This window comes from Chanodichthys erythropterus, chromosome 8 (assembly GCF_024489055.1).
Source record: "Chanodichthys erythropterus isolate Z2021 chromosome 8, ASM2448905v1, whole genome shotgun sequence".
Classification (NCBI taxonomy): domain Eukaryota; kingdom Metazoa; phylum Chordata; class Actinopteri; order Cypriniformes; family Xenocyprididae; genus Chanodichthys; species Chanodichthys erythropterus.
The window spans coordinates 27,100,288-27,114,313 of record NC_090228.1 but is presented as its reverse complement, the minus strand read 5'-3'; the positions used below and the strand labels follow the sequence as shown (position 1 = coordinate 27,114,313).

General features: G+C 41.6%; 1 protein-coding gene across 1 annotated transcript; it reads right to left on the bottom strand.

The window, feature by feature from the left end:
* Positions 1–4,783: 4,783 nt before the first annotated feature.
* On the bottom strand, positions 4,784–13,728 carry LOC137024664 (tripartite motif-containing protein 16-like). Its single transcript, XM_067392459.1, has 6 exons — positions 13,097–13,728; positions 11,669–11,764; positions 11,349–11,582; positions 5,965–6,124; positions 5,792–5,857; positions 4,784–5,553 (listed from the first exon to the last, which is right to left on the bottom strand). The coding sequence occupies exons 1-6, from the start codon at positions 13,673–13,675 to the stop codon at positions 5,030–5,032; spliced, it is 1,659 nt and encodes a 552-aa protein (XP_067248560.1). The 5' UTR covers positions 13,676–13,728; the 3' UTR covers positions 4,784–5,029.
* Between the last annotated feature and the right edge of the window lie 298 nt (positions 13,729–14,026).

The following is a 14,026-nucleotide window of genomic DNA, read 5'->3' as shown; positions in this document are numbered from 1 at the left end:
TAAAAAACCCACAGTGAAGAAAAAAAACAGTGCTACAAAAAAAAAAAAAACATAAATCAAAGAAATAAACAAAAATGTACAGGACAGGAAAGATGTTTGTAACAACAGTCTATTGCTGCACCAAACAAACTAAAAAGTGTCGGTACTCCAACCATGCTCACACCACACTCACCACACCTGCTTACTGAATGTTACAGTGGCCATCTTAAAGTCGTGGCTCCACCTAACATACCATGCTGCAGGTAAGTCTAACATTAAACATTCACATTCACAACAGGTAGTCAAACATGTTTACACAAGCCACGCATAAACTCCATAAATACAGTTCTCCTATAAGCAAAACAATATATCAAAAAATAACTAGATATATGCGCATAAGGCTTTGAACCAATAATGCTCCTGACTGGTATGTATATCTGTGGTACTTACATCAATAAATGTCTTAACCTGTATTAATGTCTTGTAGATATTTATAGACTTAAGAATGACCAACTTGTGAAACATGAACAGAATATACAACCAAACATGTACAGACTTTCACACTACACACAATAACTCTACATAAATTGCACCCAACATATATCTTTCCAGAATCACAGAAGTCAATGTAAATATATGTGTGTGTATATGAGAAATGAGGGAATGTGCCCCATAGTCTGTATATGGTCACAGAGTATCTTCGTGACAGTCTAGATTTAGTTTAGTTTTAGAATTAATTTCAGAAAGACTGGTCTGTTTTGTCCACCAAAACTTATCAGTCCGATCTTTTGTCAACTCTTAAAAATGAGGTCATTCTTCTGGCCAAGAGGAATTCTCCTATCCTAGTACTTACAAAAACATATAGCTAGCAAAATTAAAAATGTTAAAATGACCTGGTTCATTCATGAGCATCAACAGAGACAATCAAGCATGATCACAATGGATTTAATACATGAATATAGGAATACATACAACTAAATCTAAGCTAAGAGTACATATATATACACAGAATAACGAAAGTAAATAAAGAAAGAGAGGAAAGACTAAAGAAGAGAGCCAGCAAAGAATCACATAACCTTATTATGGGCATATAAACATATTACTAGTCTTGTGGTGAACAATTAATCTGTACAAGTTAATACACAGAAAGAAAATTGTCATGGTAATCTTTAATCAAAAAAGTTACTTCCAGTCTGGAATGGTGTTTCTTCTCTGATGACGTCAGTTTGACGGCTTGGGTTGAAAATGCATAAACCACTCCTCTGTAACCATTAGTCTGCTATGAGCGAGAGATGGAGAGGAGGACCGCTAAGGTAAAACTCTGCCCACTATTCAATATCCCGTTTCACTTGGAAATACGCCACAACACCGGAGAAAAGACATTTACAACTTCCGGTTCACGGAGACTTTAAGATCGATTGGTTGCTTGCATGAATTTGAGTGCTGAGTTTCAGATAGATACGTGTGGAGATTCAGTGCGTCCGTGGCTGAGGTTCGTTGGCTTCTTTCGTGCATCCGCAGGAAGTTTGAACTGAGGTAACTTGAAAGCAGGTTTTGCCGAAGGTGGTCGTCTCGAAGAGGAGACGAGTGCGTGATGGGAGCGCGATTGCCGGAAGATGAAAGACGTACGAGAGATGGCAAGAGACAATAGACCTGGGTCCCTATGTATAAAGCCACTCAGAGTAAAATTTTAGTCTTAAGTGTGTCAAAATTCTAAGAATGATGTAATTTTACTCTTATTCTTAGACTTAAGAATAAGTGTGATTCACAAAGGTTCCTAAGAGTCAAGACTAGGTCTCAACTCCTAAATTATTTAGGAGAGCTGGAGAGGCCTCCAAACCTAGTTAGGAGTAATAAGATGGCAGAAAGAAGAGGAGACACACGCTTTCCAATGAAGATATGATGTATTGGAGTTATATAGTGTATTGGAGTTACTGGCAAAAAAAAAAAAAAAAGAAGAAGAAGAGGAAAACTACAACTACAGGTTTCAGATGTCAAGAGAAATGGTGTGTTCTCTTCCAAACCATTTGAAAAAGATTTAAATTATAAGACAAAATATAATAAAAAAACAGAAAATTGTTGATCTTGGAAAATCTCTTGGGGCCATGAAGTTTACATAAGGTGACATAAAAACACACACATGCTGTACGCTCAAGTGTAGTGTATACCACATCCTGTAAAGATGACGTATGTTATGTATGTTAACACATTTTTAAAAATATTTGAATTAAGGTTGAAGATGTCAATTTTCATATGGCTGGACATCACATTTGGCCACTACTCTTTGGCAGTTCATTGACTTTACATCTGACCATCAAACCATGTGGCAAAAGCAAGTCACTTTTATGTTGACTGTGGGCTTCCCTGGAGTTGTTGGAGCCATTGATGGAACTCATGTTTACATCATTGCTCTAACTGTAAATGAGGAGACATATATCAATAGAAAAAGATTCCACACCATCAGTACTAACTTGTGATAATTTTGCACAATGCAAAGCTATTTTTTAAAAATAAATGTAAATATTAAAACATTTCAGTGTCTTTTTAAATGATTTTTTTATAATAACATTAAATTATTGGTGCTGTGACTTCACCCTTGCAGGCTTACTATTGGCTGATTCAGAGGTTGAGGGCGGCCATTTTGAGTTGATATCATTGTAGTCCTTAGTTCACAACACTTCAGTCAGCACTTAAGAATCAGTCTTAGACTTTACTAAAAGGTGCTTTTGGCTTCTTTATAAAAGTCTTCCACTCTTAGAAAAGTCCTACTCTTTACTAAGAATTTTTTGACACTTAAGTCAAAACTTAAGTTTATTCTTAAGAGCATTTCTGAGAAGTTTTATACATATGGGCCCAGGTTTGGTGTTGTCTTTTAAGGACAAGTATGCCTACACGCTTCCTTGGATGAACTGGCCAATGGCGAGGGTGCATTTTGAGCAGGGAAAATTTTTTCTTTGTCTCTTTTTATGACCTAATTTGCCTGATTTATGATGGTGTCTGATTTGGTAGTCTTTACTCCAAAGGACTTTAAAAATAGAATAATACATTTTCTTTTAACATAACACCTATAGTTGGTTAAGACATTCGAAGAGGATTAAATCAAGACTAAACACGAGTTTGGGCAACGCAGTGTCCTATGCCATTTTGTTGGATTAGATTAGTGAGTTTTATTGGATGGTGTTTGATCTCAGTTGGGTCCTCCTTCCTCAGATCGTCACACCACACACTGGCCAAACATGGACCTAGCAGAACAATCTTCTATCTTACCATCTCTATGATAAAGCAAGAGATTGGTGGCAGATTATGCTATTGAATTTAGAACTCTCGCAGCCACCAGTCAGTGTAATACCGAGGCACTGGCAGAGCGGTACCTGGATGGGCTCGTTGATGACATTTAAAGATAAGATTTATGCCTATGATCCCCCAGAACATCTGGATGATCTTATTGACATTGCTATTCGTCTCGATTCCAGAATGGAGTTACGTTGTTGGGTTCTCCTCCTGTGTTGATTCTCCTTCCAGTTCCCAGGTACTTGAAACATTGTTGGCAGAATGCATTTTTTGCGAAGGGAAAACAACAATGCTTGTCTGAGGGTCTCTGTCTTTATTGTGGTGGCCATGGTCATCTGACTGCATCCTGTCCAGTAAAAGCCAGCACTCGTCAGTAGTTGGGAATTCTGGCGAATAGAACCTTTACATCCTACAGAACATTCCATGGTGGGTGCAGGGTTCTTCTTTGCGAAGAAAAAGGATGGCTCTTTGTGTCCCTGTATAGATTATTGGGGGCTGAATGACATAACAGTTAAGAGCAGGTACCGCCTGCCTCTTATTTCTTCAGCCTTCTAACTCTTGCAGGAGGCGAGATTCTTCACAAAGTTGGATCTGCACAATGCTTACCATCTTGTTCGGATTAAGGAGGGAGTTAAGTGGAAGACGGTCTTTATCCTTCCCACAGGGCACTTTGAATATTTGGTTTTACTGTTCAGCCTGTTCAATGCCCCAGCCATCTTCCAAGCAATCATTAATGACATGCTGAGAGATATGATGAATAAATTAGTTTTTGTGTACCTGGATTATATTTTAAAATTCTCTCCCTCCTTCCTGGTGCACATCCGGTACGTCAGACGAGTGCTCCAGTGGCTGAAGGAGAATCAGTTGTTTGTCTGAGAAGTGTACTTTCCATGCCCATTCGGTCTCGTTCTTGGGTTCCATTATTTCGGTGGAGGGGATTCGCATGGACCCTGCGGAGGCGAGGGCCGTCTCTAACTGGTAGGTGCCTGACTCCAGAAAGAGTTTACAACAGTTCCTGGGTTTTGCCAATTTATATCAGCGATTCATCAGGAACTTCAGTCAGGTGGCGGCCCCTGCCTTGACCTCCACACCAAGGCTAAATTTGTCTGGACTGTGGCAGCTCAGAGTGCTTTTGATGAACTCAAATGCAGGTTTACTTCTGCTCTAATTTTTTTACACTTGACTCTGCTCTGCAGTTCGTGGTGGAGGTTGATGTATCAGACGTTGGTGTTGTAGCAGTTCTTTCTCAAATATCCACTCAAGATAATACATTACATCCAAGTGCTTATTTCTCACATTGTTTGTCTCCTGCAGAGCGAAATTATGACATCGGCAATTGAGAGCTGCTGGCGGCAGGACTGTCTCTGGTTGTTAAAATAACCACATCATCTGCAGCTGTTAATGTGTTTAATGTGTTTAGCGGGATAGAGAACAGAGAAGCAGCGTGCACAGAGTGGAAAGGGCTTGAATGAAGCGCATTTAGCTCTAGATAAAAATACAAGAGGATGTAGCGTTGAAAGATCATAAACGACCCTGAACACTTGTGGTGTAAACTACTCCGTTGTTTTGACGCACTGATCACTTGTATCTGTAGAAATGGTAAAATGCCGCAATTATGTCCCATGGCCCTCCATTTGAATACCGCTGATCTAAAATCTATTCCGATTCATTAAATGTCACAGCTGGTTGCAATGATTAACTGACTCATAACCTAGAACTCAGGCAGACACAAAGGGAAAAGCAGAACATGCATGTGACATCAACACAGTTTTACTGATGATCCATTATAAACCCTAAACCCAGGATAGAGTGTCTGGGTGAATTTGGTGTGGACTGTGTGGATGAGGCTCATTGTGTCCCCAGAGACGCTGTGGAAAGACAGAGTTCCCGCACTGTGATCCACATACACTCCTATTCGACGGCTGATGGGCTTTACTGGGAGTTTAGTCTCTATCTGATTTTGTCTTAATGCATATCTAGAGGAAGAGCAGATCAAACTCCAGGACTGATCATTAGATCCAAACACACACTCTTTACCCGATCCCTTCCTGCTGATGCTCTTATATGACACTGATATATACACGTCACCACTCCACTCAATCTCCCAGTAACAGCGTCTACACACACTCTCTCTACACAACACTTGCTGATTATATCCATCAAATCTGTCTGGATGATCAGGATACGGCTGCTCTGTGAGAATGACAGTAATCACCCTGTTCCTCTCAGACAGATGGAGGTGTTTATTCACTGTGTTCAGATCCAGAGTGAGCTGATGGGAATCTGATGGAGGTAAAACACATTGCAATCAGGAATTATGACTTTTTCTGATCTTTTAATGTTTCTGAACTCTTCATGTTCAATATATCATCAGTGTCTCAGTACAGTTTTCCAGATATCCTGTGCAAATCATAATTTACATGATCAACTATAAAACTCTTCTGTCATGTTTTCTTTCTCCTTCTACAGGAAAAACATGAACACACTTTGAGTTTTTCTGCTTGTTTCCTTAGTGACTTACATTGTAAGAAGTCCTTCCTGGTCCTGGGAACAGTTGGTGGTGAAAGTGACATGTTGGTGAAAGTGACTGTGGAAATCAACAGACATGAAAAGTGTGATTATCATGTCAAGAGAAAATGATCCCTGCATCCATTCCTAAGACATTTCTAACATGATGACATACATGAACTTTACCTCTGTCAGAGATCTTCTTGAGCTCCTCTTTGCAGAAAGCCTCCAGTTTGTCTCTCAGCTGATGGACAGATTTCCTCACGCCATCAAAAGAGGAGAGAACACTGAAGGGATTGTCATTTACATCTGTAGATTCAGGAGGAGCTGAGAGAGACTGGAAACTCTACAGAAAACAGAAATCAAAGATCATCACCTCCACACTTCAGCCAATAACCTGCACTACTGTCAGATTTGAGCAGCTCTTGTTGATCTTTAGTAACTCTCCTCAATCCAGCACTTTCACAGCATCAGCTTCATTCTTCTCATATTCATTATATCATGTTAGAGCTATAAGTTCTAGCATTTGCTATATGTGAACTTTCGGTCACACACTTTAGATTAGGGTCCAATTCTTATTAGTAACTAACTATTAAGTATGACTTTTGCCTCAATAAACACCTAATGACTACTTATTAATAGTTAGCAGGTAGTTAAGGTATTGGGTAGGATTAAATATTGGGTAGGGATGTAGAATATGGTCATGCAGAATAAGGCATTAATATGTGATTTATACATATGAATAAACAACCAATATCCTAGTAATATGCATGATAATAAGCAACTATTTAATAGTGAGAACTGGACCGTAAATTAAAGTGTTACCTAACTTTCTAGTTGTTACGTATCCGGCGCCTGCTGGTTCCTGCTACTCCCCACCAGAGGTCGCCGGTTCACCATTTCATTGCACACACAGTCGTACATCACTCTGGACTACATTTCCCATAATTCCCTATTTAGGAACCAATCACACACTCGCACCTGTTTCCCATCAGTGGACCCTTTATAAGCTGCACCCAGACACACACACACAGGGCTGAGTATTGTTTAGTCGTATGATTTCTGTGTTAATTCTTGTTCTTAGTTCCTAGCCTTGCCTTGTTTTTGACCCTGGACTGTTTCTCCCTTGTTTGATGATCGTTTGCTGCCTGTTTTGACCATTGCCTGTGACTTGGATTACTCTTCTGCCTTGCCCTTATGTTTCTGTTTGCTGGTGTTTGACCCTTGCCTGTACAACTACAGTCATTCTAATAAAGCCTGCGTTTGGACCTACCCCTTGTCGTCACGACTCCCAACGTTACACTAGTAAAACCCTTGGATGACAAAACATCTGCCAATAACATAAATGTAAATGTAAGAGATCAGGCACATCAGTTGACATTCAGGGCCATTTCTAGGTGCTTGTATTGGGCCCCACCAGCTGATGGGGCACCCAATGAGTGCCTCAAAGCCCCCCTAACCACGGTAACAATCACACACTACTTTAGCAAACATTCAACACATGCTAAGTACATATTAAGTACTCAATTAAGTACATACTGAGTACTCAATATTAGCATAAGAAATACATGATTTTTTTATTAGAAAGACTGCAATAATAAATTCAAATATTTAGTGTGATTTGAAATTATATATAAAAAATAATATATATAAATATATGTTTAAAACAGCAAAATAATGCAAGTTTAAAAAAAAAAAAACATTTGTTCAGAAAACATGAAAGTGATTAATTCATGTTTTGAAATAAAATCTTGAGGTCATTAATATACCAACATCTATCCCACTGTCACATGTTTGGTTTATTTGTACATGTTGTCACATGTCTTCCTTTGTTCAGTTTTCCTGCCACTCTTTAGTTGTCATAGTATCAGATTGATTTGAGTTTTAGTTCAGAGGTGTCTTGTCATTAACTCAATAGTCTCTGTGTACTTAAGCCTTCTGTTTCTGTCAGTCCTTTGTCTGGTGTTTGTCGTGTTAAGTTGGTCTGCTATTATCTTCTCGTGATTATTTACATCTTCATTTGTGGATTTAAGTTTATCTTCGGACTCTTGTTTCTTGTGCCTTTGTGAGTGGGTTCTACACAGCAGTACTGTGACACCCACATTAAATATTTGTATTAATCATTTCATTATCCTGATCAAATGCATCAATCACCATCTTAGCTGAATTACATTGCATAAAATGGACTCTAAAAAGTTTAAAACATGCTGGGAATGTCATTAAAATCTTTGTTTATTGACAGAATTATAGGGGAAAGTTTGCTAAATTCATATTTGTGTGATGAAAAGGCATTAATATGTGATATTTTTGTTTTCATTAATTTAATTTACGTAGAATGTGAAGTAGTATTACAAAACAATAAATTAATATATGCTTGGACTTGGACTAATTTAGCTTATAACAGCACGAAGTTTTGCTGAAAAAATAATAGGCTACTGTAGCATTATTGAAACTGAAGAAACAATACTCTCGTGAATCTTCTCATTAACAAAGGCACAATATAAGTAAGAGATTCATTATGCGGTGTGTGTAGATTGTGAAGTGTGAGATTTTAATGAAACTTTGTGAGATCGCGAACTAAAATGAGTGACAGCTTTTTAGTGATTGTAAAGTGAGTGCTCTTTGAGGCTATAATAGCTATAATCGGTTAAATAAAAATTATTTTTTTTTCATGCTGCTAAGAGGACTGATGGCTGGAAAGTTTTGGAGGTGACATCTACATCAAAAGTTTTCATCTCCAATTCTTAATTCATTGTGTTTCCAGGAGCATCAATGAATCTTTGCACCTTTTTTAATAGTTGTGTTTGAGTCCCTCAGTTGTCCTCAGTGTGAAAAGATTTGTGAATCTGCATTCGTCTGCCCTCTTCATCTGTGACAGAACAACTGACCACTCAAAACAAAATAAGAAAAATATGGACTCACCAGTATTGCGGTTTCTCCTCCTCCCTGAAAGCAGGCCATATCTGGGTTATCTGGCCTGGATGCTCCGGAATGGCAGCCTCTCCCTCACAGCCAGCGAGCCCGAGGCGCCCACCTGAGTCCCCACCCTCGAATCCTCCTCGTCTTCGCCGGTCCCGTCCGGTTATCTGGATGCTCCGGTCCTGTCCGGACATCACCTTCAGCCTGTAACCCTGCCTGTCTTCCTGATCCCATCTCCATCACTGGTCACGACCAGCCCCCTGGATCCATTGGTACCACCGATGTCATCAAGCTCCTCAGCTCTGCCGAGTCCCCGGCTGCACCTCGGGCCTCCAGGCCCACACCTCCACCTCAACCTGTCAGCCTGTCACCTTCACCTCAACCCACCACTCCTTCATCACCTCCGTGGTCCACTTGCCCGGAAGCTTCGCTGGGATCGCTCGACACTCCAGGTCAGCCTTCGGCAGTCGACACCCAGCTACAGCCACAGACTTCCGGGATTTGGGCTGCACCCTCACCCTGCACCCCTTTGGCATCACTGGACTCCTCCCTTCCTCTGACCTCCCTGTCAGCCTCCCTCACCACATCGTCACCCCGGTCATCTGTTAAAAATGTTATCACCTCAGTCCTGTGAGTCAGCCGCTCAGCTCCCGTCTTCCAGGTCTGCGATGTTGCCACGGTCCGTCAACCACTCTGTTCTGCCGGTTCCTCCACCTCTCACCATGGTTCCGCGATCGGCTCCCGGTTCCCGCCCAGCATGTCAGTCAAGGCTCCACCCTGGATCCTCCCTCCTTCAGCGCCACCATGGTGCCTGTGGCCAACGTCTTCAGGGTTCAGTCCGTCTCCAGCTCCACGCCCTCCACCAAAGCCTCCACCCTCTTTTTTTGTGTACCTGTTTCAGTTACGGTGCAAGGTCGCACATTCTGGAGGGGGAGCTAATGTCATGTGTGTTCTGTTTTCTGTCATGTTCTTATCAGTTGCTATGGTGTTTGATTTATGTTAATCCTTGCCCAGCTGTTCCCGTTTAGCTCCCTCATTTCCTCCTGTGTATATATTTTCCCTGTTTAATTCAGTCCCTGACGGTTATTGTTTGTGTTTGTAGCACACTGTTGCGCTTCTTCCTGCTTGTTGGATAAAACCATTTATATTAGTGAATCTGCATTCGTCTTCCTTCTTCACCCGTGACAGAACAACCGACCACTCAAAATGAGGTAAGAAAAATATGGACTCACCAGTATTGCGGTTTCTCCTCCTCCCTGAATGCAGGCCATATCTGAGTTATCTGGCCTGGATGCTCTGGAATGGCAGCCTCTCCCTCACAGCCAGCAAGCCCGAGGCGCCCACCTGAGTCCCCACCCTTGAATCCTCCTCATCTTCGCCAGTCCCGTCTGGTTATCTGGATGCTCCGGTCCTGTCTGGACATCACCTTCAGCCTGTATCCCTGCCTGTCTTCCTGATCCCATCTCCATCACTGGTCACGACCAACCCCCTGGATCCGTTGGTACCACCGGTGTCGTCAAGCTCCTCGGCTCTGTCCCCGCCGCTCACTCCGTGTGGCTCATCCTCCTTGCCTCGGGCTTCCCTACCACCAGCTCGGCTAGAGGCCGAGTCCCCGGCTGCACCTTGGGCCTCCAGGCCCACACCTCCACCTCAACCTGTCAGCCCGTCGCCATCACCTCAACCCACCACTCCTTCATCACCTCCACGGTCCGCCTGCCTGGAAGCTCCGCTGGGATCGCTCGACACTCCAGGTTGGCCTTTGGCGGTCAACGCCCAGCTACAGCCACTGACTTCCAGGATTTGGGCTGCACCCTCACCCTGCACCCCTTTGGCATCACTGGACTCCTCCCTTCCTCTGACCTCCCTGTCGGCCTCCCTCACCACATCGTCACCCCAGTCATCCGTTAAAAACTTAATCGCCTCAGTCCCGTGAGTCAGCCGCTCAGTTCCTGTCTTCCAGGTCTGCGATGTCGCCACGGTCCGTCAACCACTCTGTTCCGCCGGTTCCTACACCACTAACCATGGTTCCGTCGCCAGCTGTTCCCGTTTAGTTCCCTCATTTCCTCCTGTGTATATATTCTCCCTGTTTAGTTCAGTCCTTGTCGGTTATTGTTTGTGTTTGTAGCACACTGTTGCGCTTCTGCCTGCTTGTTGGATTAAACCATTTATATTCATGAATCTGCATTTGTCTGCCTTCTTCATCCGTGACAATGTTTGCTTGTTATGATGCATAAATCTCAATTTTAACAATAAAAAGTATTAGACAGACAGTGATGCATGTGCAACAACAATAATGTGGTCTGATCTACTGTCTTAACATAATATAACTTATTCTAAATCATAATATGGTTAGTTTCTATTAATATCAAAGGTTATATGCTTAATATGTAGCTCTGACACATTTTGTATATGGGGTACCTGCTCCATGTCTTTATCACCTAAGGGGTCCTTGCCCTGAAAAACTTTGAAGACCCCTATTCTAATTAATTGTAAGTGTGAACTTGTGAAATGAGTTTGGATTTAGATACTGTTTACTCGTGACTTCCAGAAGAAAGTGTTTTCCTAGGAGATTTCCAGAGCTGAACTGCATTTGTAAGGGTGTCTCTTTTAAAAGAAGATGATCAGATCCTGTTCTTCTAGATCTCTGTTACCTGCAGGAAATGGATGTGATCCTGTGTGTGTGAAAGCTGCTCCAGCTCAGCGTCTCTCCTCCTCAGATCATTGATCTCCTGCTCCAGTCGCTCCAGTCGTCCTTCAGCTCGACTCACTGCAGTCTTTTCCTGATCTCTGATCCGCTGTGTGGCCTCAGAGCGGCTTCTTTCAATGGAGCGGAAGAGCTCAGTGAAGATCCTCTCACTGTCCTCCACTGCTGTCTGTGCAGAGCTCTGTTAGGACACACATCACAATCACACAGTGGCTTCAGTGAGTCCTGACTGAGACTTCTCAAACTTCTCTTCTTCTCCAGACTCACCTTATGAGACTCCACAGCCTCTCTCAGCTGCTGAAGATCTTTCTCTCTCTGCTGGATCCTCTGCTGGAACGACCTCTGTGTCTCCTTCAGCTGTTTCTGCAGCATAAAACCAATAACAGCAAATGTCACATTACACTGTCACTAAATCATCATATGAAGAGGTTGTTTTTTTTGTAAAAATGTTCGTGTTGGTAAATGTTTACGGTGCATTTTCACCATATTTTGTGTTAAGTTCAATGCGGAGCACAAATACGCTGAGCAGTGAAACTCCACTTGCAGCTACTGTTCACTTATGTTGACATCTGCAGTGTGAATGATGTCACCTGATCATATGAGTGCCAATATAAATAATGTCAACATTATTTCATCAGTGTCTAATTTAAAGGTGCCCTAGAATCCTTTTTCACAAGATGTAATATAAGCCTAAGGTGTCCCCTGAATGTGTCTGTGAAGTTTCAGCTCAAAATACCCCATATATTTTTTATTATTAAATTTTTATTGAATTTTTTAATTTTATTTAACTGCCTATTTTGGGGCATAATTAAAAATGCGCCGTTTCAGCGTGCATCCCCTTTAAATGCTCGTGCTCCCCACCCCCAAGCTTGCAACTCTATAATACATTGCATAAACAAAGTTCACACAGCTAATATAACCATCAAAATGGATCTTTACAATGTGTTCGTCATGCAGCATATCAGATCATGTAAGTATAGTATTTATTTGGATGTTTACATTTGATTCTGAACGAGTCTGAGGCTGTGCTCCGTGGCTAAAGCTAACATTACACACTGTTGGAGAGATTTATAAAGAATGAAGTTGTGTTTATGAATTATACAGACTGCAAGTGTTTAATAATGAAAATAACGACAGTCTTGTCTCTGTGAATACAGTAAGAAACGATGGTAACTTTAACCACATTTAACAGTACATTAGCACAGTACATTAGCACAGTACATTAGCACAGAACATTTAACAGTACATTTCGTTACATTAACATGCTAACGAAACATTTAGAAAGACAATTTACAAATATCACTAAAAATATCATGATATCATGGATCATGTCAGTTATTGTTGCTCCATCTGCCATTTTTCGCTGTTGTCCTTGCTTGCTTACCTAGTCTGATGATTCAGCTGTGCACATCCAGACGTTAATAGTGGCTTGTCTAATGCCTTGAACATGAGCTGGCATATGCAAAATTTGGGGTCATACATATTAATGATCCCGACTGTTGTGAAACAGTTGGTGTTATGTTGAGATTCGCCTGTTCTTCAGAGGTCTTTTGCACAAATCAAATTTACATAAGAAGGAGGAAACAATAGAGTTTGAGACTCACTGTATGTCATTTCCATGTACAGAACTCTAATTATTTAACTATGCCGAGGTCAATTCAATTTTCAATTCTAGGGCACCTTTAAAGTTCATACCTGTTTCTCTGTCCTCTGTGCTGCAGCTGATACAGTGTTGTGGTTTTTATGTTCATCCATCGTACAGAGCACACATATACACTTCTGATCAGTGCGGCAGAAAACCTCAAGGATCTTGTCGTGTTTCTGGCAGATCATCTCCTGCAGTCGTCCAGTGGCATCAGTCACTTTATGTGGCTTACGTGAGTGAAATTCCTCATGACGGTCAAAATGAGTCTGACAGTAAGACTCCAGACACACCAGACAGGACTTGATGGCTTTGTGTTTTCTTCCAGTACAGACGTCACACTGCACATCTCCAGCTCCAGCATAACAGTCAGCAGGAAGTTTAGTCTTCTTCAGTTTCTCCACCACTTCAGCCAGCATGGTGTTTTTAGCTAAAGCAGGTCTTGGACTGAAGGTCTGTCTGCACTGAGGGCAGCTGTAGACTCTCTTCTGATCCTCCTGATCCCAGCAGTCTGTAATACAGCTCTTACAATAACTGTGTCCACAGGAAGTGGTCACTGGATCCTTCAGGAGATCCAGACACACTGGACACAGGAACTCATTCTGATCCACTGAAATTCTGGCTTCTGCCATTTTACTGCATGAATACAGAGACACAAACACACAACAGATCAACTACACCTCAGTTTCTATTTCCCTGAACTCATGTGATTCTTGTTTCCTGTTTCTGTTTGAGTGACGTGTGCAAATGTCTGCAAGTCTGTAAAGTCACAGATTATAAGACGTCCACTAGATGTTAGCCTCAGACAATCAAAGAATATAAGTTACAGAGAATCAGGACAACACCATTAATAACTGCAGTAAAACTCCATCCTAATTATTACATGTATACAGTAAGAAGGTGTGTAGGCACCTATTGTAATCGTTAGTGTTTTTATTATTATTATTATTATTATTCCACTCTTGAGTCAATGGCAGCCCATA

Bases quoted from the DNA above. Each gene is read 5' to 3' on its own strand.
- LOC137024664 (XM_067392459.1), bottom strand. From the start codon at position 13,675: ATGGCAGAAGCCAGAATTTCAGTGGATCAGAATGAGTTCCTGTGTCCA. The intron at 6,125-11,348 runs GTAACAGAGATC...TGTTTTCTGTAG, and splicing joins ATCACATCCATTTCCTGCAG to AGTTTCCAGTCTCTCTCAGC. The intron at 5,554-5,791 runs GTAAGTCACTAA...TACCTCCATCAG, and splicing joins CAGGAAGGACTTCTTACAAT to ATTCCCATCAGCTCACTCTG.